General features: G+C 40.9%; 1 protein-coding gene across 1 annotated transcript in view; it reads right to left on the bottom strand.

The window, feature by feature from the left end:
* Window positions 1-23,195, bottom strand: part of wwc1 (WW and C2 domain containing 1) — a 51,779-nt gene that overhangs the window by 15,507 nt on the left and 13,077 nt on the right. Inside the window, exons 2-11 of the mRNA XM_010734590.3 lie at window positions 22,085-22,194; window positions 21,605-21,808; window positions 20,092-20,168; window positions 18,571-18,650; window positions 13,646-13,775; window positions 7,824-7,970; window positions 7,544-7,614; window positions 7,148-7,393; window positions 4,572-4,661; window positions 2,575-3,254 (exon numbers count right to left, since the gene is read on the bottom strand). Of these exons, the coding sequence (XP_010732892.2) occupies window positions 2,575-3,254; window positions 4,572-4,661; window positions 7,148-7,393; window positions 7,544-7,614; window positions 7,824-7,970; window positions 13,646-13,775; window positions 18,571-18,650; window positions 20,092-20,168; window positions 21,605-21,808; window positions 22,085-22,194 (1,835 nt within the window). The remainder of the gene's footprint in view (window positions 1-2,574; window positions 3,255-4,571; window positions 4,662-7,147; window positions 7,394-7,543; window positions 7,615-7,823; window positions 7,971-13,645; window positions 13,776-18,570; window positions 18,651-20,091; window positions 20,169-21,604; window positions 21,809-22,084; window positions 22,195-23,195) is intronic.

Below are 23,195 nucleotides of genomic sequence, written 5' to 3'. Positions count from 1 at the left end.
CCGAAAAGAGTAAGCCTCCGTACATCAGTACTTGTTCAATCACTGATACTGATCAACACTTCACAGATGTTTGTTTTGTGCTATGAGATCTGATTAAGTTATCATGGCTTTGTTGAAGTCTACAGTGTAAATAAGACACCTGCAGCGGAGGCCGACTGCGGTGAAGAATACCCCACAGTTAATACACAGTTAATAACAGTTAATACTCTTTAGTTCTCACCCTGAGAAGTTATCACAGCAGCATCTCACGTCTTGTAGAAGCGAGCAGCCAAACAATGCTAAATTGTGCACAGTCAGTGTTAATGCTGATCTGACTGTCTGTACAGAGCCAGAGTCTGGTAACAGGTTCCGCCCTGGCAGCAGGGATGATGGAGAGTGAACAGGAAACCGGACACCACGTCCACCTTTCACCTGCGGCTGCAACACGAACCTGAGTCACGTTCAGCTGCAATAGGCCTCGTTCAAACTTTAACTGACCGTTACTACAACTCAGCTTTAATTCATTTTGAGGCCGCAACAAATAAATGTTTAATTTCCAGAAAGTTTGGTGCTGTAGTTCGGCTGCTGGGTTGGCAGTTTATTTACAGGCAGTAGCTGTGACTCGGAGACTGCACTGAATGTCATTTTGTTTTACAGTCAAAGCTTCTATTGGGGTTTTCAAATGAAGCTTCGAATGTTAGTCATTTTATTCAATCAACTTTCTATTTGATACCACGATAACAGTACAGGAGGGTTTGGGGAGCAAAGTCTGTGCCTTTTCTTTGCGTGCACTGTGACTGCACAAAATGGCAAGCAATGTCTGAGAGTGTCATGACAACACAACGCGTCACGTGGACTGAAAATATGGAGGCTGGTCAAGCGTCACCCATACTTCTTTGATGTTTCCACCTCTTTCGATCACGACTGATATCAACGTTTTGACGATCGGCACACAAGATGGCAGACGATCAAAGCAGCGAGTCACTCTTACAATTTTTAAAAGTCATCAATTCTACAAAAAGTATAATACTAATAATATTCAAGAAGCCTAATCTTTATCTTCAACTGTGCAGAGATAGAGTTGAATGAATAGAGCGAATAGATAAGCAAAACATGCTTTGAACCCGATGAGTCACACCGCTTTTATCTGCAATTTAGGTAATTATAGCAACTTTACTTCTTCTCTGAGTCATGACTTAGTCAAATGTGAACACACAGACACGATACACGTCGTTTCTAAATGTAGTGCTACTTAAAACTCATCATTATCATCATTTATCTCAAGATCTCAAAAGCTTAACGCAAACAAAAGATTGGCCTTATAACTGCAGACCTGGAAGAGTATCGTGATGATGAATTTTGTTCAGTATCAGCTGCTCATCGAGCTCCACCATAGCTACTTGATTGCCCTCATACAGGCGTGTGTCACCTCACATTGGATCTCACATTTTGTTTGATTAATTGCTTGAATGATGATTGTCAAACCTCCTGCTGTAATCCTTTGTCAAATCTTTCCGTGCCGATATTTCACATAATATATGCACATCTTAGTGTAATGCTACACATCATTTGTGTAGAGATCCATCATCATCATCGTATCCCCCAGAGTTCAAACAGCGCACACACACACACACAGGTGACCCAGTGGCGGTAATCTGACACCTTCCTAACCTTCACCTCCTCTCTCCTCACTGCTCCCACCAGCAGTCAGGTTTCACAAACGGTATTGAGTTTCTCATCACACACACAGCGAGGAGGAGAAGGATTCCTGGTATCCCGCTTTCCAATAAAGTTGGAGTGTTTTCTTTGACGTCGAGTGTAACAGAGATAAAGGTGTTACATCACCAGCGTTTCTTCTCTTATTGCTGCTCTGCAGATAATCAATCATGACTGTCACATTATTAACTGGAACCATCCTCTGAGTCATTATCCTGCAGCCCACCTGAGTTATCATTAAAACAGTTTTATTGTCGTTGTGATTCAATGTGATTGTTTTGGGACTCACAGGTTTAATGATGAGTCAGATTATGTTATGAACATTGTGAATCTTTAGACTGGGACTAAAAAGATGCAAGATCAAATGTGCTTCCAACTTTGTGTCAGCAGTTTGTGTTTGTCTCTTCTCTGTTTCAGCATGGCAATGTGCAGAATGCCAGCTCAATTAAAGCAACTGACTTGTAATCTTGTTGTTAATGTTTATACTGTTAAAAGGAGCTTTGAACCATTGCGTGGACAAGGTTTTCAGGCACGAGGTGAGGAAGGGCTAATGGTGAAGCCAGTGTTGTGCCAGAACCGGAGCTGGGCGAGAGCAATGTAACCAAGCTCAGGAGCCTCTATGGACATAATGGCAGAGGTGAAAAGACAGAAGAGGAAGATGGTGGGAGCTAAGAGGAAAAAAAGAGTAAGACTGATGAACAAGAGTAAATCCAGGACTGACTTTAAGTCGTTGGCGAGAGCTTTGTGAGATAAAAGGCTGAAAGACAGATACCGAGCTGGGCTTCTTGCTGTTGGACTAGTAAGTAATTTAAGCTCAAATCAACTCAATGAACTGGTATTTCTTCTGTGAAGATTATGAGTTTGAACATTTTGGTTTACCTTTGACCTCCTCGCCCAGCGTGTTGTTGTGATTCTGCTTCTCTTCCATCCCCCTGGGACCGCTGTGCTCCTCCTGCAGCTGCTCTTGAGAGTCCAGGCTGAGCTCCAGTTCTGCCAGCCTGCTGTGGAGCTCCAGGTCCAAGCTCAACCCGCCGGGCCCTGTCTGACCTGCGAATGTCTCTCCAGAGAGAAAACTAGTGTCTGTAACCAGCGGCGAGCACGGCGGGGACAATGAGGAAAGAGATGACCTTGGAGATAAAGAGTTCATGGAGCGAGGGGTTTCCGACAGTCTGAGAGCCTGGATCCTCGATGACCCCGACTCCACTGCGCCTCCTCCTGCGCCTCCTCCAGTAGAACACCCCGTGTCTCCTCCCACCCCACCTGCTTTGCCCTCAGGCCTACCAGCGTCCCTCCCTCCACAGCCTGTCACAACTTCGTGTTCATGTATGGTGGTGATGGAGCTGGAGGGACGATAGCCTCCCTGGCCGCCCTCCTGCAGGAGGCAGTCCAGCTTGTTCTGGAAGTCTGGGTCAGCCAGCTCGGGCTGCTCCAAGTAGAGGTCTGTGAAGCTGAGGGAGGAGGTGGAGCCCAGGCTGGAGGTGGTGGCCAGCGAGCCACGACTGGACGTTAGAGAACCTCGACTGCTACCGGACGAACAGGACAGAGTGCTCGCAGAAAGGCTGGAGGAGAGAGGGAGACAAAAACAGAAGTTATGATCCAAGATGACACATTTATACACAGTTATATAACCAATGCAATTTAATACCGTTTGGACCTCCTCACTACTGTAGCTGCAGTAATTTAAAATTTGGAGAAATGGAGAATCTAAAATACACATTAAATTTTGGCCCTCTGGGACTTTTTTTCAGGAGGAAAGTAGAGTCATTTTCTTCCTCCCCTCTGTCTGTCCTCTACTGCCCTCCTGTAGTTACCTCCTCACACACCGCTGACTATTAGCAGCTGTCCAATTAAAGCAGGAGTTAGTGCAAACAGAGAGGAGTCCCTGTCCGCCGGGGAGACTTCTGATGTCCATTAGACCAGGAGCAGAGACAGGATGAACAAGTAGTGAGGCGAGAAACAGAAACGAGAGAGAAACTCGCATGACTTTCAGATTATATCGCTGTTTAACATAGAAACCAGGACTGCTGAAACGATTCTGAAACACGTACGGCCGCCTTGCATCATCTCATAGAAATGTACTTCCTGAGAACATTCTGGGTTGGGAAGATGAAGACGCTCAAAATGATTCAATGAATTAAACGTTGGGTCATTAAAAGGTTAAAGACATGAAACTAAATGATGCTTTTGCAGTGAATCGTCCGACGATCAACAATGCTGTCCAGTTAAATTAATTAAATAAATGCACAAAAAAATTCTAAAACATTTAACATGATGTCACCGGCATTCCCAGACCACAGCAATCAACAGTGTTCATTCTGACAGCAAATTTTATGTATGTATGCCTCCGAACTTATCGATTCCTTTCAATGATGTCGGCGTGTTTTTCTGCACATTGTAAAACAATGACATCAAACTCTGGAGACAAGGAGGAGTAATGGCAGAGAAGAAGGAACAGTCCAAAGATGACAACAGAGCTGATGAAATTGAACTCCCTACCAAACAAAGATTATAAAGAAAATTAGTTCTGACTCTTTCCTCCCAACATTTTCATCTTTCATCACAGATTGCACCATGGTTTTGTCTGAAGACGTGAAAACTCCAACACATCTTGGCTGGGATGAACCAGGGATGATAATGATGAGCCAAATCACATTGGTTGTTCTAGATATGACAAGTGTTGGTGGAGTTTTTCCTTCTCAATGAACCTTGGAAGTAGTTTAAGTTTTCGCAGAAAGCTCTTCTCCGTGTCAGTTTTTGTCATCATAAATCAGTTTTTATGTAGTTATGGTCTAGATTTTGTCAGTGAAAAAAAAAAAGAACATTGGTGACAATATCATTGTTTGTATCAGGAATATCAGGGAATGAGATGAACGAACCTCTTGAGTTGAGTATGTAGTGAGGAGGCCAGTCGAACCATCTCTTCCAGCTCTCTGACCAGCTTGTTTCTCTTGCAGTGAAGTCGCAGCCTGAAATAATAAGAGGAAAGAAAACAGCTTTATTTGGTAAACTAATAAACAAAAGTCAAATAGTTCAGTCAGCTACAGACCTGCGGGTGTAAAGTCATATCTTCATGTACTAAATTAAATCTGTTTCCAGGCCGAGCGTGAGTCATCCAGAAAATAAAACACTGAACATAATCCTCCATCCCTGCCGATGCTGGAGGTGTTAGCACTTAAAAGTTAACAAATATGACATGACGGCGGCGACGTGTTGAGGTATTGTGAGCGGCCGCTTTGTGTTCAGGTGACAGCGGTGTCATTTGTTTGTATGAGCTTTGTTTGGAGGAAACCAGTCCATTAACAGCTGTTACTGTGATCCATCGTTTGAATGGAAACAGGCCAAAGTGAGGAAGTCTTTGATCAGGTTACAGACAGCTGCTGGGGCCGGTGTGTGCTCATGTTAACTCGACTTTGTGACAGTTTTTATTTCTTCTGTTTCTGTACATATGTCTGTCTGTGAGAGAGGAAGGTGTGTGTGCTGTGTGTTAGTAACTAGTGTGTGATTTTTGGTCTGTAGCACCAAGTAAAAGTGTCATAAGTGGCATCAAATGTCTGTTCCTGATTCCACTGTATTTGATTTGATTTTATGAAGTCCTTTTTACTAACTTTTGTCTTCTACAAAAGTTTTGAAGACATATTTGTATTTATAGAAGTCTGAAATGAAGAAAAAAACATGTGTTTTTAAATGATTCCCAGTGCTAGTGGTGACTGGAAGTCTTTCCAGGTCCACTGTGTTCCTTGTAACTGAGAACTGACCCGTGACCTGAGTTGGGCCAGGTCCAAAATTATATTCAGTCTAATTGGGTCGGGTACCATTGTATTGCCGCAGGTTTCAGGTCTGATTAAAATACTGTAAAAGTATCCACCAAGGCTGCTTGTAACTCAGCTTCATGGTGCTGGTCTCTCTGTTTGGGTATCTTCCGGTCTGGTCTCGTCTACCGTCTTTTGGGATTGGGTCTAATTATCCTTTGGTCCATATAGACCGGCAATCTCTTTCAGGTTCAGGTGAAGGTTTTGGTGAAGATATCACCAAAACCTGCACATGTAGGTTTGTTTGACATTTCAAAGCAACTTCTGTGTTACATTTGTATAAAAACATGCACCAAGAAACAGCGACATTTTACAAGTTTTGTTACGTTTCTTTAGAGAAGAGCAAATTTACACACTTGACTATCTCACTTTAATCTTTCATCCTGACTGAACGTCTAATTGGCCAGAATACCTGATGAATACCTGCATGAGTGTTTGGAGCCTCTAAAACTGATTCTGATTCAGAGAATGTTTGTGTGTGTCTGTGTGTGTGTCTGTGTGTGTGTGTGTGTGTGTGTGTGTGTGTGTGTGTGTGTGTGTGTGTGTGTGTGTGTGTGTACGGGTGCGTAGGCGGACTACAAGAAGTTCCTTTTGTGACCAGACTCTGCAGCCTCTCGGGTTTCAGGAACAGGAGACGAGACACAAAGAGAGACTGAGCTCGGGTAGAGTCTGACCTGAACACCGAACAACAAGACTCCTGTTAGAGGGTGAGAGAGGGGAGAGGCGAGAGGGGAGAGAGGAGAGGACAGGATCTTCGTGGTTCTGGTTTGCTGCCTGCTGCTATTTAAGAAAAGAGAAAGTGGTACGAGAGAAAAGGGAGGAGAGGAGAGGAGAGGAGAGGAGAGGAGGACAGTCGTCTCTGTCATGTTCATCTCTAACTCTTAATAATCATCAGGAGGGTTTGACGTCTCAAAAGGTCTGAAGGCCGACACAAGCAGAAGGTCAGGGGTTTCATCAGTAGATGAGACAATAACGACCACAGTTACACTCATCAGTCCGCTGTCATCGCCTGTTCTGACCTTCTCCATGACGACGCCCTTCAGTCCACCTTAAGACGTGGACTAAAAATATGAGCGACAGACTTTACTGCTCCAGCTGCTGCTGCTTTTACTATCAGAGAATGTCAACAATGACAGGAACACGTTTCTTCTGCCATTATAGTGTAATACTACTACTACTACTACTACTACTACTACTGGCAGACAACAGGTGATCACTGTGCATCATCTTCACCGACACGAAACGCTACATCTAGTTCGCCTCACAATGTCATGACAAATTTACTACCACGTTATAATTTCTCGATGTTTCTGTTATGTCAGTTGGTCACAAGAAATGATGACTGAATAGTTGATCTGTCTGCAGTAATGTGACACTGAAGAGCAGAGATTGAATATTGTCCAGGTGGACCAAAAGTGATATTACAGCAACAAACTTTTGTCAGTCTTGTTTCTATGTTCATAAAAAGGCTGCTGCAATCACGTTTTCACTTTCTAAAGTCCTGAAGGCAAACGTGTGCCATGAGCTGGCTCATCTCACAGACCTATTTCTGAAGCTCAAGTTTCAGACGTGAGTCATGATGTGTCAGGAATTATGCGCTTTGCTCTGAGGTTGAAATAAATCTTGTAAACTTGCATTCCCACCTCTCAGTCAGAGCCTTGCTCTGGTTGTCTCTGGCAGCCTGCAGGTCTCTCTCCAGACGTTTTTTCTCAGACTCCAGCTTCTCAGCGTCGTTGGGCTCCAGGCGTTGGCGAGGGCTTATGTACTGCAGCTCCTTCAGCAGCTCCTCCTTCTCGTTGATGAGGATGAGGCGGTCTCGCTCGGGGTCTAAGAGTCCCGGCCATGCCTCGCTGTCCAGTTTTGCAATCTGTACCTCGATGGTGGCGATCCTGAGGGGGGAAAAGAAGAGGAGAAGGACAGAAATTACTTTCGTGAACATGCCTATGACAATGACTTTGAAACTTCCCACAATCAAACAACCCTGAGGAATTATGGGTAATGTGTTGAGCGTCATGGAAGCTGATTGAAGTCATGTGTACCTTCTCTTGGCCTCTTCATACTTCAGACTCAGACGAACCTTCTCTGCCAGTTTGTTGGTGCTGGTCATGAACTGAATACAAACAGAACATTAATAAGTATTATCAGCAAAATGTAGTACCCCTCCAGAGGTATGATACCCAGCCCGGTTTTAAAGGGGTGACTGGGTGTCCATCTTTGTCAGCTTTCAGGAAAAACTGTCCCAAGATTAGAGCCAACACGTGATAGAAATCTACTGTTTGTGCTTTACTAAGTGAAACTGAGATGCTGCCCTGGCCTGACCTCAGCGGGGATGTCTGTCTGGGATCCGGCGTCGGAGTAGAGCCGAGGGATGGACAACTCCGAGTTGGCGAGCGAAGGGCTGCTGCCCCACAGCTCCTGCTGGGAGCCCGAGTCCAGCTGGAAACCGTCTTTCAACACGGCCAGTTTCTGCATGAACAGAAGAGACAAACGGGGCTGCTGGAGATTATACGAATCAAAACAAGATCCGCAGGGAGAAAACTGGGACACTGCAGCAGGAAGCTACACTGAGAATAAAAAGAGGATGTGATTAAGGACAAAGGAAAAGTTATTTGATTAAGCAACAGTGCAATACTGTATGAACGGGACAGTTCATGTTTTTTGAAGTTTATAAAGTACTTATCCATAGTAATTCCTACAGTAGACGGTGGTCAGCATGGCCCCAGTTTGGAGAAACGTACATTTAAAATACAATATAATATTACAATATTTCCACTGCTTTATTGCTGCAGACGGCCCTTTCTGGTGGGAAACTGAAACTTTTAGGGCCACCAGACTTTATGGACAAAAACAGTGGTTTTACCTTGCAGAACATCCAATGAGAACTTACGTTAGTTGCTGTGTATCGAGACAACGTTCACGTTGTGCAAGGTAAAATTAATGAATTAATGTTTTTGACTGCTTCAATATCCCATCAGAAAGGACTGTCTGACAGGAAGCTGGGAAAGCAGAAAAACTTTCTAAATACAGCAAACACTTAGACTGACATTGCTTTTTTAGGTCCAGCTTTATTTCAGGTGGCTAAAATCTGTTTTATTGCTGTCCCTGTCCACAGCAGTACATTGCTTAGCTTCATGCTGGTCCTCCTGTCTGCTTCTCCAAACTGAAAGAGTGTCGGCCACCGTCTACTGTAGGTAACACACTGACTGTGGATCAGTATGTCAAACACTTCAAATAACCCAAGCTATCCCTTTCAGTGAGTGAAATTAAGACGCAATATTTAATAAGAATGAGACTGAACCAAACTTTTATTAATAGTATATTGAATGGCTTCTAGAAAAGAAGAAACATTTTGCCCTTTTCCATTTCATCATCTGGAGAACTTTGTTCGACTCGCTGTACAAAGTCATCAAAGAGACAAAACTGTAAAATGTAAGACGGTTACAGTTACAGCGATGGGTCCTTTCATCTTTACAGTGGTGATGAATATCTTATATGACTCTGCAGTTCATTTTAAAGCCTGCTGTGGAATGCACCTTATCTTTGCTTTTCACAAAAGTAACATACCACCACGAAAGATAACGGTGGTGTTTATCTGTTTTGAAGAGCGTTTAAACTGACTCGCAGTTTCCAACTCTCAGCATACACAGGTCCACGTGGCAGACGGCGATAAGTGTTTAAATTTATATTTGCAAAATATTTCATTACCTAAAAAAAAAAATCTGTGTGCTCATCATATTCCTCTTAGAAAAACATCGGCACAGCAGGTTCAGATGATGCAGTTTTCTCATAATGGAGCAGCTGGTAAACGAGTGAAGAGCTAGTTTTTGCACTTCACACTCGATTGATCACTTCAGGAGCTGATAAGAAGATTCCCACCAGTCGACACACTTTTTTATTTAATCTGACCAAACAGAGTGAACCCATACAAGATGGTGGTTTAAGGTATGGTCCTCGTTCGCTGCAGCATGTCATAACATAACCCACTTTAGTGTTACATGTTCTGTAAACATATATAAATAACACATTTTCAAATAATTAAGGAATAATGAATTCCTTTGAGTTGCTTTGCATGCTCAGCTGACCTGCTGTGCACTGACTTTTGAAGTCAGCTTAAAGTCAGTAATGATTGCTTTAATTTTTAATCTGCTTTTTTTTTTTTTTTTTTTTTTTTTTTTTTTTTTTTTTAAATCAATGGATTCATTGTTCACTAAACAGAATTTACTGATCACAACTTCTCAACGTCCATCTTGTACAAATATCTTTTTTCTTGTCTGACAAACTTGAAAAAATCTTGACAAACAAGATTTTTTAAATCACACACGACAGAAAAAGTGAGAGGGCAGATGTTGGGAATGTTTGGTATTTTTGCTTGAGATCGACTTTTAATCAAATGAACTGATTAATTAACTGACGAGACGTTTTAGCTATAAACTTTAGCCGTCCATACGAACACTCTGCACCTGTCTTTCCAGTCGCCCATCTCTGACTTTATCGACCATGAGTAAGTGCAAATTACTTGTCAACATGCAGCAACATTAACACACTGAACAGCCTTATAAACATACATAAACACAGAGCATACACACACACACACAGAGCATACACACACACAAACACACACAAACAGACTGAGCTGTCAGCTGCAGATGGTAAGGGGGAGGAGGGGGGAGAGAGGGAGCAGAGAGGAGACCACAGAGTAGATGATGTATTATTGAACACACTCTCCTCCCTCCACCTCCAAACCGATCTGCAGCCAGACTCTGATATGTTAAATCTATATGTGAGCATGTTGGAGTATTGTCAACACGGAAACTGAAGTCTAAAAATGATCAAAAGCCTTTTTAGACATGAGTTGCACTGTTACGAAACGGTTTCTAACATTGAGCACGGAGGAATCTTTGTGGTGATTTATGGTCTGTCAGCAAACTAGAAACCATAAATTATTGTTTTGCCAGTTCTTGCATCAGAGCCAGAAACTGTAAATCAAATCAAACAGACTTCATGTTCGTCTCCTCTCCCTTCATCCCTTTATCTCTGCAGACTCACATACCCTACACCTACAGCCTCTGAACTTCAAGTCCCATCATGCAACTTTAATACGCACTGCATCCATGGTGGAAATATGGATGGGTTCAACACGGCGATGCTGTCACACACAATAAAGGATGATGGGGAAGCAGAGGAGTGCTGGGAGACAAAAGACAAGAACTTGTAGTCACCAAACATCCCTTAATGAAATGTAATCAATCAGTGCCTACAACAGGTCCTATTCAAACACTGAGTGATCATATGAAGAGAGATTGATCTGAAGGAGTTACAGACTTCACTGTTCATTTCCTAAAACTTTAAAGAAAAATGACAAAGACGAGATAAAAATAGATCTTTCATAACTATGATGAAATGTGTGTTTAGTTTTTGTTGACAGGACTGAAATATTACATGTGGGTTTGAAGATTCAGACGTAATTTACTGGAGGACATCACCTCCATCACTTGTGACTACACTGAAGAAGTTCCTCAAGCTTGTTTCTATGCAATAGACAAGACGATGACGAGCTAAAAATCTTTAATCATAAGAACTTTTTGTTCTTTGATGAGACAAGACAGGACATTCAAAAATGTATTCGATTTTTTCCACAATAAGTCAGAGTAAACAGAGGAATAGTGATGCAGGAGTCAGGATTGTTTAAGACCTGTACCCAATTAACGCATCAGAGCACATCCAATTCAATTTTCAAAATAAAACGCTATAACTACACAGTCTTATTTCCCAAGGTAGAATCACATCAATCAAGGAAAAAATGACCAAGCATTGACAAGCAATTCCACAAAATCTGTCTGGCAAAACGCTCCTGGTGGGGCATGAAGCCAGATAGAGAACGGGCTACAACATCAGAAAGCTGTGCTTGGTGGATATTATATAGGCTGATAATGCTGCTGGGAAGAGCTAAAATTTGTCTAGAGCCTACAGTGCTACAGTACTCCGAGATTTCACAGATAAATTGTCCCAAATGCCAAGACAGAGTCCAGATCTTAACATCCTCATCAAACCTGAGCTTCACTGCATCACTGGAAATTGATCTTTTAAATTTTGGACTGGTGGTCATCTCAAGATTTCACAGAGGAATTTTCTGATATTTATGGTCATTTTATCAATATACTTAACCAAAAACAACAACAAGATAGAAATAAAGACTGACAGAAGACCCACAGATGCTCCAAACTCACCCACAGTAGAAAAAATGTTGCTGCCATCAGCAAAATTGTTTCTTCACAAAAACAGCCCTCATCTTCTCCCGACTGAGCTCGACACTAAAACACCACCTGCCTCTCCGCAGCATCAGCTCCTCGCAGATACTAAATCTCTTTTAGTGCGCCGGGCCTCGTTCTCACGGCCGTATAACGTAAAGTGTTTTAACACGCGTACGGACTCTCCTGAGAGTCATCTGATGCCCTTGTCTTCTCCGCTAACTCTTTCCCTGTGATTCATTTCCTCGTTTATACGCCTGCTTCATCTCCTTGTTCTCTTACTGTTCTTTCTCTTCATCACAAATCATTTCCTGTTACGGTCCATCTTGGAGCAAATAAGCCAGAGCTATTTAATGCTGGTTCTATTTAATGCTGGTTCCTAGCACATTTTAATCTATTTAGGGAAAATATTTCGCCACGATATCACCATGAAGCATCCTTAGTTGATACATTAAATGTGGATTTTGGTTATTTTTCTTTCCACTAGTCTAAAAGCAGACTAAAATTTGCATGAGAAAATAATGTTTTTACCTGTCGCGTCTCGCCTTACATCAGGTTTACAACAGGAACACAATAAACCTTTTTTCCACTGTGATGTGTGGACCTTCTATGTCAACCCCCCACAACCCAGGAGGATATCTCAGAATACAGAAGCAGAGCTCTGATAGCAAAGAGGAAGTTGTTTGCAAACATTTGCCCCCCTGAAGTGCTCCTGAACAAACCGACTACATCTTGTCCTTTGATTAGAAAATCAAACAAGTCACTACAGATTCACTTCAAATAGTCCCTGCTGCAGCAATATTCAGTCCTTTTCTTAGTGTGGGACGATGCACATATAATAAAGTGGCTTTGCTGTGATTTCTGACATGATCCACGTGGCTCTCGGTATCAGATGTCAGTATTTGGATTATCTGTCTCATCTTTCCTTCTTCTTTTGTTCGTCAAAGAGTTGATACTGGAGCTGATGGAGTCAACATCCTGCCTTCAGCAGCCTTTAAACTTTTACATGCATATCAGATTTGTACTTAACTTTACTCCTCTTGTGTTTTTTAATTTTTTTATTTCAGTGTAAGATAAGTGAGATGAGCTGGCGCATTGTTTAAGCTTAATGAAAGTACTTCTTTAAATATGCTGGCTTTCATTTCTGATCCAACACCTTCTTCGAAACATTTATGCAACTGATGCTACAGTTTACTGACCTTAACTCTGACTACAGTTGAATCAAATATTCAGCTGCTGAAGGGTCTTAATTAACAAACAAAATTACAATTTAACCAAAAAAAGTGCATCATATTCAAAAGATTTAAAACTCTGGTAACCTGCCCACCTTGGTAAAACGTCCAAAGAAGAAGATTTAATTTAAGCATATGTAGTATACTTGTGATTTATGTTAAGTGTGCTACTTTCAATTTTTGACGGATGCTGCGATCAGCCCGTGTCAATCTTTACAGAGCAGCTCGAACTGGCTGGAAGTCAGACACAGGAACAGCACGGAGAATCCTGTCGATTTTCAAAATAAAACCGCCCCGTGCAAACTTCCAATCATAAAAACAGCCAAAAGGGAAAATGTAACTACGTATTACATTTATATTTATAGGCATCTTTAGAAGCACATGAAAAATTACTAAATCTGAGCACGTTAACTAAGTCTGGCGGGGAAAATGCTTCTAAAACACCTAATCACTCTTCGTGCAAAGCCAACGGGGGAAATGTGCAGCGAGCACAGTGCCAGGCGTAACATAGGTTGCAGCTGAAAAATCGATACTTTCTGGGGAAACAAAATAAGTAATAATAAAACTAAATATCCTAAGAAACTGTACTTTATTCTTTTTGACCTGGGGAGTGAGGGGTTTTGTGTCAGGTTTGTTCCCTCCATTACTGATGTCCTCTTACCTGCATGAGCTCCTGTTTCTCCTTCTCCCCGGAGCTGATGGCATCTCGGATGGAGCGGACCTCGCTGAGGATGGCCTGCGCCTCCTGCAGTTTGTAGCCATATGGGCTGTTGGAAACCTTCTGGTCGATCCTGGAGGTCGGTGGAGTAGAGAGGGAGAAAGAGACGGGAGAGATGGAGGTCAGTTTGGATGACAACTTAGAAAAATTTAAGCAGCAGGAGGGTTTCAGCTACAGTCGATCATCCTGTCAGAATGTCCCCACATCACCTCTTTCACTGTCAGCTGCTCTACACAGACCTGGAATCAGTTTCAAACAGCTGCTATTTAATGTTGAGAAAGGGAACTGGACGAGCTGAGAGTAACTAAATTATATTATCATTATAGGTTATTTGCATATACTGTAGCTGTACTACATGAAGTGTAGCCACAGCCTTTAACCAGCAGTCACTCAGCAGGTTTCACTGGAGTCAGACACCAGATGGTGGAGCAGCATTACTCATTCACTTTCCTCACACATATTAACTGTGACAGTGTTGAAACTTAACCAAGGACTACCAAAAGTCTGCATTCCTTAGATTATTTCTTTTTACTTTTTATTTTAGGAAATACCGTTTGCTTTATCTCGATTATGCTTCGTTAATGTCGTCGAATATGATGCAAATCCAACAATTTAGCCAATAATTACTTATCATTATTATGACATTATTTTCCCGTGTTTTTGTGTTCAAGTGACGAATGGGGACAAGTTTGGAATTTTGGTTGAGTATTGTGTAAGACTGTATCCTGTAACATGACCTTGATAAGCAACACAAAACAGATGGCTGGATTAAGCAATTTAAAATGATCCATTTATTTGAAGTGTAGTATTTAGTCGCATCTAGTGGTGTGGCAGCTGACTGCAACCCTCTCGCCTCATTCTCTCCTTCCAAGGGTGATGCAAAAAAACATAAAAGTCTCCGTCTAGATCTGTGTGTAGTGTTTAGTTTGTCCATATTGGGCAACTGTAAAAACATGATGTGTCGGTGTCTGTAGACTTAAAGGGCAATTTTAAAGAAACAAAAACATAAAAGGTTCATATTTTGTGGTTATTATATGCTGATGAAAATAGAGTTATGTATATTATATTACACTTCTTTATTTTTTTGTACATACAATACAGCCTCCTAAACCTGACACACGTTCAAGTTCCTAAATTACTGGCTAAAATCGCCACTTACTGATCATGAGTTAACGTGACAGGCTTAATTATGACACGGTGAGCTTCCTAATTTTTAAAACCTTCTTTAGAAGAAGCTTAATTTAATGCTTTTTGGGATTCAAGTAACTTGACAAAACTGTGACTGTAGTAGCATCTCAGTGGCAGGAATAACTGTTCAACAGGTAGAAAAAGAAAATAAATGGTGTCTGATAAAAGAAAACCTAATGAAAGCAGCTAAATGGAGAATTCTGCTGTATTAAAACACTCCATGTGCTCATATAAGTATAAATAGGTGACCATCTGTCCACAACAGATAAGTATTTTTGTGTCATGAATAAGAAGTTTTGCATTTTACAGTCCACTTAGGTGTTTCAGTGCAGATGAAAACAAGCTGAAAAATGCAGAGCGAACCCTGATCGTTTCAGGTAAAACACGTTTTCACACAAAGCCGGCTTGTTGTGGAAGTGATCGGTCTGAGCATCAGATCAAATGTTTGCTCAGCTTCTAACTTCCAGGTAACACACATGAGATCCAGTTTTCAGCTGTGGGCAGACTGGGAAGACCCTGCTGCAAGGAGACGCTAAGGGAAAACAGCCGTCGGAGGCAGCAGCAGCTATGTAAACTCTGTCATCAGCAAGTCATGCATGCATCTGAATAACAGGTCCTTCCACATTCTTCAGAGAGGGAAGAGGGGGAGGGCGGTTTAGACAGAAAGAGAGGGTGAAAACAAGGTACAGAGAGAATGAGGAAGTGAAGCACTTGTCTGTAAAAGGCAGAGAGAAAAAGTAATCCTCACTAAGTCCTTCTCAAACATGGCATTATGCTGAGGGAAAACAGTGTTATGAATCTTTTTGCAATTAAAATCACAACGACCGCTTTACGATAACACTGACAGAGAAAGAGAGACATTTAACAGATGCTCGCTAAGCCCAAACATTTAAGTTTCCACAAGTTTTTGTGGGACTACCAGGTACAGTCATGGTCTTGTGGTCAGGCGATTGTATATTTTATATATTTTGATTATTTAATGTTGCTAATTTTAAGACTAAGGGATCAACGGAGTACTAGCTATGAATGACGAGTGAGACGGAGGACAGCAAATAAATATGATCACTGGATCATTTGATTAAAAAAATTCAAGTATTTTTGGTGAGTGTTTGTGTCGATGAAACAGATAATTATGTTAAAAATCAAGAGCACATACTCTAATAATAATTCTAACCTTGAAAAAATACCAGTTCAAATGAATTCCAAACTTTGTACTCTGTGCTTGGACTTTGTACAAACCCTGAATGAATGTCTACCAGTTGAGTCCAGTACGATCAAAAAAGTGTTTTTTCCCCGTTGGCCCTGAGGAAGTAAAAGTATCCACTAAACCACGAACAAAAGGCAAAGCCTAGATGAAAATCTGAAAAAATGAGCATGACATGGTGTTTTTCTGCCTTCCCATACTGTTTATCATCTTGTGACCCTGCAGGTTTGGGACCACTGGTCCAAATTATTACATAGCATTAATCGGATACTATCGGATATAGCCCAAACCAAGTAAAACTTAAGTATATGAATAACTATAGGCTGTCCACATACTTTTGGCCATCCAGTATTATATTGTCATGTTTATTGTCAGAAAAACAACACTAAAAACTCTCCCAGTATGCACCAGTGTTTTTTTGTGAAATCTTATCAGGAGCTGAGTGTTCGGCTGCATTCCAGTCTTAAGCCTATTCGTATTTCTGCAAACAGTGATTGGTTGTTGAATGCCGTCTGATGACTGTAACAGGAGAGGAAAGTCACGGAGGAATGCCGTCCAACCACTCTGCCTCAGCTACTCTTTAATCCTCCTGACACTCTCACTGTGCTGCGTGAGGCAAGACAAACAAACCGGACATTCCTGTTCAATTCGGTCGACAGTGGATCGGCATGTCAGCTTTCTGATGTGGTGAAAACCAAAAGAAAAAGAAAGAAATCACAGACGGCCTCCGTCTCAGATATACAGAACAAAATGGAAGAATTGACCTCTTTTCAAATCAACATTCCTGACAGATGGCCTCCACCGGTACACCTTGCACTTTCTCTAAAAGGCTTCATATTCTGAGGTGTAGATGTAGGTCAGTTAGAAGGGGTGTTTCCTTTCAAATCCACATTCTTCAGCTGTTGCTCCACTGCTGCGTTTATAGAGGTGTTGGTGTTTAATGATCGGATGGAATGTGTGATAATGCCGAGGCAATAACCGAGGCGATAAGCAAGTCCACTGTACTGTAGTTTCTAACTCACGGACATATTCACATTTACTGTTTAACAGGGCAAATTCCAAAAAGTGCAGCATTGTAAGAGAGCTTCAGCGCCTTCATCTTTACTGTGCGACAGTATTCCTGTGATGCCTGAGCGATCGTGTCAGAGATAAGGATAAGACAAATGAACGATAAGAGTTAGAAGAAAAAGGTACATTAGAGTGAGTGGAGTTCACACTGTGCCGGATAATTCTGTAAGATGCTGTGAATCTTGAAGATTACAGGAACATGGCTACACTTCTTTGTCTCTGTACTCTTTCTGTCGGCAAACAAACAGCTGCCCATGTGGAATCTGTCCCCGCACAATTCAGACGACACCTCTGGAGTTTTTCCACATATTTTAAATTAATAGAGATGGTGCTTGAAAAACTCAGAACGTTAACAAATCTTCCCCCCACTTGTGCATGTGTATGACGTGTTGTTTTCAGTTGGGTCAAAGTTACTGGTGTAAAAATATGTCAAAAATTACATTAACTGCCAACAAGGCAGCAATTGTCAACGTAGATTACTTACATTTGAAAGACAATTTGCACTTGGATATGGAAATCTTTTGTATACCCAAAGATTTTTACATTTTAAGCAGATGCATTAACAGTCAATGGTTTTCGCAAATTAATATTTTTTTGCTCTCTCTGTTACATATTGAGACTTGCATTTTAAGTTGGTGACAGTATGAAATCTCAAAATCAAAAAGGTTATAAAAAGTTCAAAAATGTTTAAATGTGTTGTGAGAGGAGCAGATTAGATTATTGTTTATTTAGGACTGAATATTTCATGTCATAGAGAAACAGTTTCTGTCTCAGTCTCTGTTTCATTGTATCATTGTAAACCAAATATTTTTGGGTTTTGGCCTGTTGGTTGGACAGACATTCGATAATGTCACTTTGGGCTTTCTGGGAAGTTCTGATCGGAACATCTTCCATGAACAATTGAAATAATAATTACTTGCAGTCCTAGTTGTGACTTTCTGAGCCAAAGTTTTTACCCAGACCTTTAAAAAGCTAATTCCTAATCGGGAAATATAAAATGATACTCCTTTAACCTTCATGAGATGAATGTAGGCTGCATAAGAACTTTTACCACCCAACACTCCACAGAGTTGAGTCGTTTTGAAGGCACAAAGTGAAACTGTCAAGACTGAGGGAAGGTCATACGTACACTTGCTATTCAAGTCATATTCCGACTGCCTTGCTTTGCTCGTCAAATTAAATTAGGAGGGCTGGTGGTAGCATAACGCATGAGGATCAAATCTCAGAATCGACTGTCAACAAATATACCTGTCAATGTGCCCTTCGGCAAGGATTCAAGGTGGACGATGAAAAAGGCTGGAAAGCTTCCAGAAGTGAATACAAGAAGCTCATATGAAGCACAACTACTCCCCGGACAAACAAAGGTAAAAAGTGTGTCAGTTTGAAGACATCAGGAGGTAACACTTACTCTTTGAGGGTCTCAAAGCCTTGTTCTTTGTACTGCAGCTCCTGCTTCATACAGGCCAGGTCCCGCTTCAGCTTGTTCACCTGAGACACGGAGATGAGAAAAACTCTTAGTGTTTGAAACATTCTAGTGAATATGTTTGTTTCATATTTGGTGTTGGTCCGTCTCTCAATACTTTTTGGCTCCCTTACTGTTGGGTCACTTCTAGATAGTAACCCTAGAGTTATGAAAACTTGTTTTTTGCTGTGGGGGACTATTTTCAGCAGTGGATGAATCCACATTTGGTACTCTATTGAGTATTTGTGGCAGCAGGTCGGGGTTTGTGGGATTATGTCAAAATAAACCACAGTGTGTGTTCATGGTAACAGTGTGGCTCATTGGTGTGTTTTTACATTGAGGAAGAAGATCAGGCTATGATATGTACATAATACTTGTTAGTGTTTGTTTTGGTCTTTTCGCAATAAGATTAATACACAATACCACCAGACTGATCCTATACTAAATACTAAATTGAAACAGCAGCCAACATGGAACTCATACATGTAATATGTTACGAGAATGAGTGTTGGATTTCCACCAATAAAACAGGTGAACGTGGGGGTGTGACCAGTGTTGGGTGCAGGTGACTCCACTACATATTTGATCCACAGCCAGGAGGAGTGAACGTATGAGGCGGTATCCTGTTGGTGCACTTAGAGGAAAATCACATTTTCGTCAGTCCCGTATCAACCCGGTCCTTTTTCCCAGAATGAACAACAGGATATAATATAATATATTGGCTCAATTTTAATGTCAGTTAATGCACTAATTATTTCATTGATTGATCGGTTTTGTCAATATAATATGAAGATAAAAGAAGAGATAAGAAGAAGACTTGGATGTCTGGTAACAACATGAAGATGTGAACACAAGCCAAAGAGATTTTCACGTACTACAACATAAAAATACATCAATACATACCCAACTTGTAAATTTTTTAAGCTTTTATGTGTCACGTCTATAGCTATCATGATTTTTGGTTTGTCACAGAGTTTATTTTCTCAAATAATCCTAAATCCAATGTAAAAAATCCCACCAGTGTTTTATTAATTTCCAGGTTGGCCTACAAAAATGTGTCATCAATGCAGCGTGACAATGACACGTCTTTAAATAAAAGCACTTAAATAATCAGCAACAGTGTTAATAATTTGATTTATTTGATTGTCATTTATTTATCAATGACTTTTTGATCAATATTGAGAAAAACGAAAGATTTTTAATAATGGTTGTGAACTGATTGTCTCTGTTTAAGAATGTTGGTTAAATAAAAAAACTATTTGAAGTGATGTGATCTTCACCTTTTGTCACATTTTATATAATTAACCCAATGATAGCCAAATCACCTACAGATCAATCAGTGATGAAAATAATGTTTAATTGTAGCACTAATAAGACATGCTCAGTCTGTTAGGCACCAGGCAGACTGAAGCAATCCAAGCATGTTAACGCCTCATGAGGTTGAAAAAGAAAAAAAGAGGATCTTACCCGACTTTTGGCTGTGGCTATTTCTGCTTTTAGGATGTCTGGGTCGTACTTGCTGGACGAGGACGATCTGGAATTTACTGCAGGAAAGGTCAGATATGAAGAGAAAAGAGAGGCGTCAAAGAACAGCCTTTATATCCGTTGGGAGACCTGACAGAAGAGACCTCCAAAGAGCGACAGAACCACCAACTAAAGTCACTGTGGGGAAATGTTTGTACATATTAAACTGAAGAGAAATGTCAACTTGTTTTTTTTCTGTCAAGACTTAAAAGTACAACATCACAAAAAAACCATCCTATTTTATTTCAGGGGTGTTTTTACTGTCTTTTCACATTGTCATATTTGCACTAAATTGCACAGATTTACTTACTTGAGTGAATCCACTGACAGAGACATAACACTGTGTCATGTACCAATAATCTTGCCCTAATGCTTTCCTGTCCTCATGATGACCTACAGTATAATAAACACCTGTTCTGTTACCAGCAGTGAGTCTAAAAAGAATGAGGCGTTTGTCTATTGAGGCTTTGGACGTCTGTTGCTTTCATAAGGATTGTTGTTGAGTCTGTTGGTGCTTATTGAGTCCCACTTGTCCAGAAAAGGGGGGCTGGATTAGTGTGACGACTTTATATCAAGATTTTGACCCACAATCTGCTTTTCAGGTGAATCATAGAGGTTTTATTTAATGTCCACTTACTTGTGTTTCCAAACTTCACCTGGCTTCACTGACTAGCAGATGCGCGCTATGTGAACAAACCAATAAAATAATGTCGCCAACTGGATGGCTATGCTGATTGGACTTCACATAGCTCCTTCACGAGTGTAAACAATCTAATTGAGTTGTAAGCATTTTGAAAGTTATATTTTATGATTATGTTATTTTTTTTGGCTGTTACTGCAATATTGTGTTTTTACAGTGTAAATGAAGTAATTCATATGCTACTTAAAGTCTGCTTACACCGGACATTTCAAAATTGAGGGTTAGGGTTAATAAGAGCTTTATCTTTTCATTTTATCCCCCTTTTAAAATGTTTATTTTGAATTTGTGCTAATTTATTTGAAATGTATTGTTTCTAATTTTTATTTGTTTCCGTTTATAGAATTTATTTTTATTTTTACGTACAAGTGTGTATCAATGTTTTGTTATTATCTTTGACGTCGTGTTCATTCATTAAGTGACCTCAGGTGTAATGATGGAGCTGAATGAAGCTTGTGTTTTTATCATTAACCTCTCTGTCTGTGGTTGTTTGACTCAGAGGTGAACCAGTCGACACTCGTTGTCATAACGATAATTAAGACTTTTAAACAAAGTCGTAAGCCTTGATTTTTTTAGGGGTTTTTTTTTTGAGAGGATCTTTTCTCTCTGTTGTGGACAGCATTTGCTCAGCATCAGCAGCACTTGCTTTGTGTTACTGTCAGGTCTAAGCAGCACTTCGTCCCTGCGTCGCCCTCCCTCACTTCCAAAATAATCCCCGAATGTAAAAATAAAATGGAGCTGCATCACGTCTGTACTCACAGCTGGTCTGTGACGTCGACTTGTCCCTCCACGCGTCATTGAGCTGCCGGTACTCCTGCTGCGCCAGGCGGAGCCTCTGCTCCTTCACCTGGTAGATCTCCTTCTGGGCGCTGAGCGCGTCGCTGGCCACGGCCAGGTAGTCCCGCAGCATGGACTCTTGCTCCCGCTGCCACTGGGCCCGTGGGTCCTCCAGCTGGGTGCTCTCTGGAGGAAAAGAAGGCCAAGGGGGTGAAAATGAGTGGAGGAGGAGGATTTATTTCTGACTGAGTTTAAGCAAAAATATGGTCAGATTTGCAGTGTTTAAATAACACCCAATCAGATCAGACTTATCACAATTACTTTGATTTATTCTGGTCATTTACCTGGTCATTTATTTTAATTAAAATACATGCAGGTATAGATGGCTATGCTGACTGGACGGAGTATGCTGAGCTGATCAGAGACAGTCGGATGGAGAGATGAGAGAGACAGTAAACTCACTTGTGTTGTGGTCGACATAGTACGCTCCGACGACGGGGTCGTACGCCTCCTCCCAACCGACCGGCAGCTCATCCCCGATGCAGTCAGCAAACGTCAGAGGCTTCGTCTGCCTGAAAGAAAACAGAATCACAGAATAGATTCAGAAACAGAATCGTCTCCGCTGTGATCGACAAATGTCAAAGAAATATTATCTCAGTAATGATCACAATATACATCTGCATATATATTATTAAATATTATGTATGTAAGTATGTAATGTAATCAACATATTAAACCAGCTTTTTACACTTCAAAATAAAACAAACAAAAAAAAGTCACAATGAAGGTTTCAGCTTCTCAAATGTGTAAAATTATACCTTTGATTTTGACTTTGTTTACAGATTAAACAGAGCTCGCTCAGCTCTGTGAGGATGCATCGCTATTATTATTATAGTATATTCACACATTTTACTGAACATTCGATGGATTAAGCGGAAAAATGACGCTGACCATTTTGGCTCCAGATTCTTTACAAAATTGCTGTGAAACCACAGACTTATGATGATGAATCAACACACTCACTGCACTGTGTATGGCTGCGTGCTGAGCAGCACAGCACAGCAACAAAAAAAAAAAAAGTTATTAATGCAGCATTCTGGGCTGACACCCTCCCACCGCCATCAGTGTGCAGAAATCTACCAAATCAAGTACAAACCTGAAAGACTTTAAGTTCATTAAAACTGATTAATGGAGTGTTTAGATTGAGATTATAAACGATGAAGCGCCTGAGATTGTTCTTGAGTTGAAACAATTAGTTCATTAATTGATTATTCAACCAACCAGAAAATGACTAACTGATTCCACGTCCAAGATTCAAAAGATTTCAGATTTTATGCATCTGTATATCTTTAATATGTCTGCTTGCGCTTTAGGGAATTGTTATTATTATTATTATTACATAATATATTCTGGAGAAAACCTAGAGTAAACGCTATGATTAACCTTCCCTAACAAAGCCCAATAGTGTCAGAAGTCTGAATAATGACCAAACTACAACATGGATTTATCCCAACTCACTGTGTCTGTCTGAAAGCTGTTTCAGAACAAGAAGGAGGTGTTGGTGGTGCTAGGG

Source organism: Larimichthys crocea, chromosome XXII (assembly GCF_000972845.2).
Source record: "Larimichthys crocea isolate SSNF chromosome XXII, L_crocea_2.0, whole genome shotgun sequence".
Classification (NCBI taxonomy): Eukaryota; Metazoa; Chordata; class Actinopteri; family Sciaenidae; genus Larimichthys; species Larimichthys crocea.
This window is presented reverse-complemented; position numbering and strand designations above follow the sequence as displayed.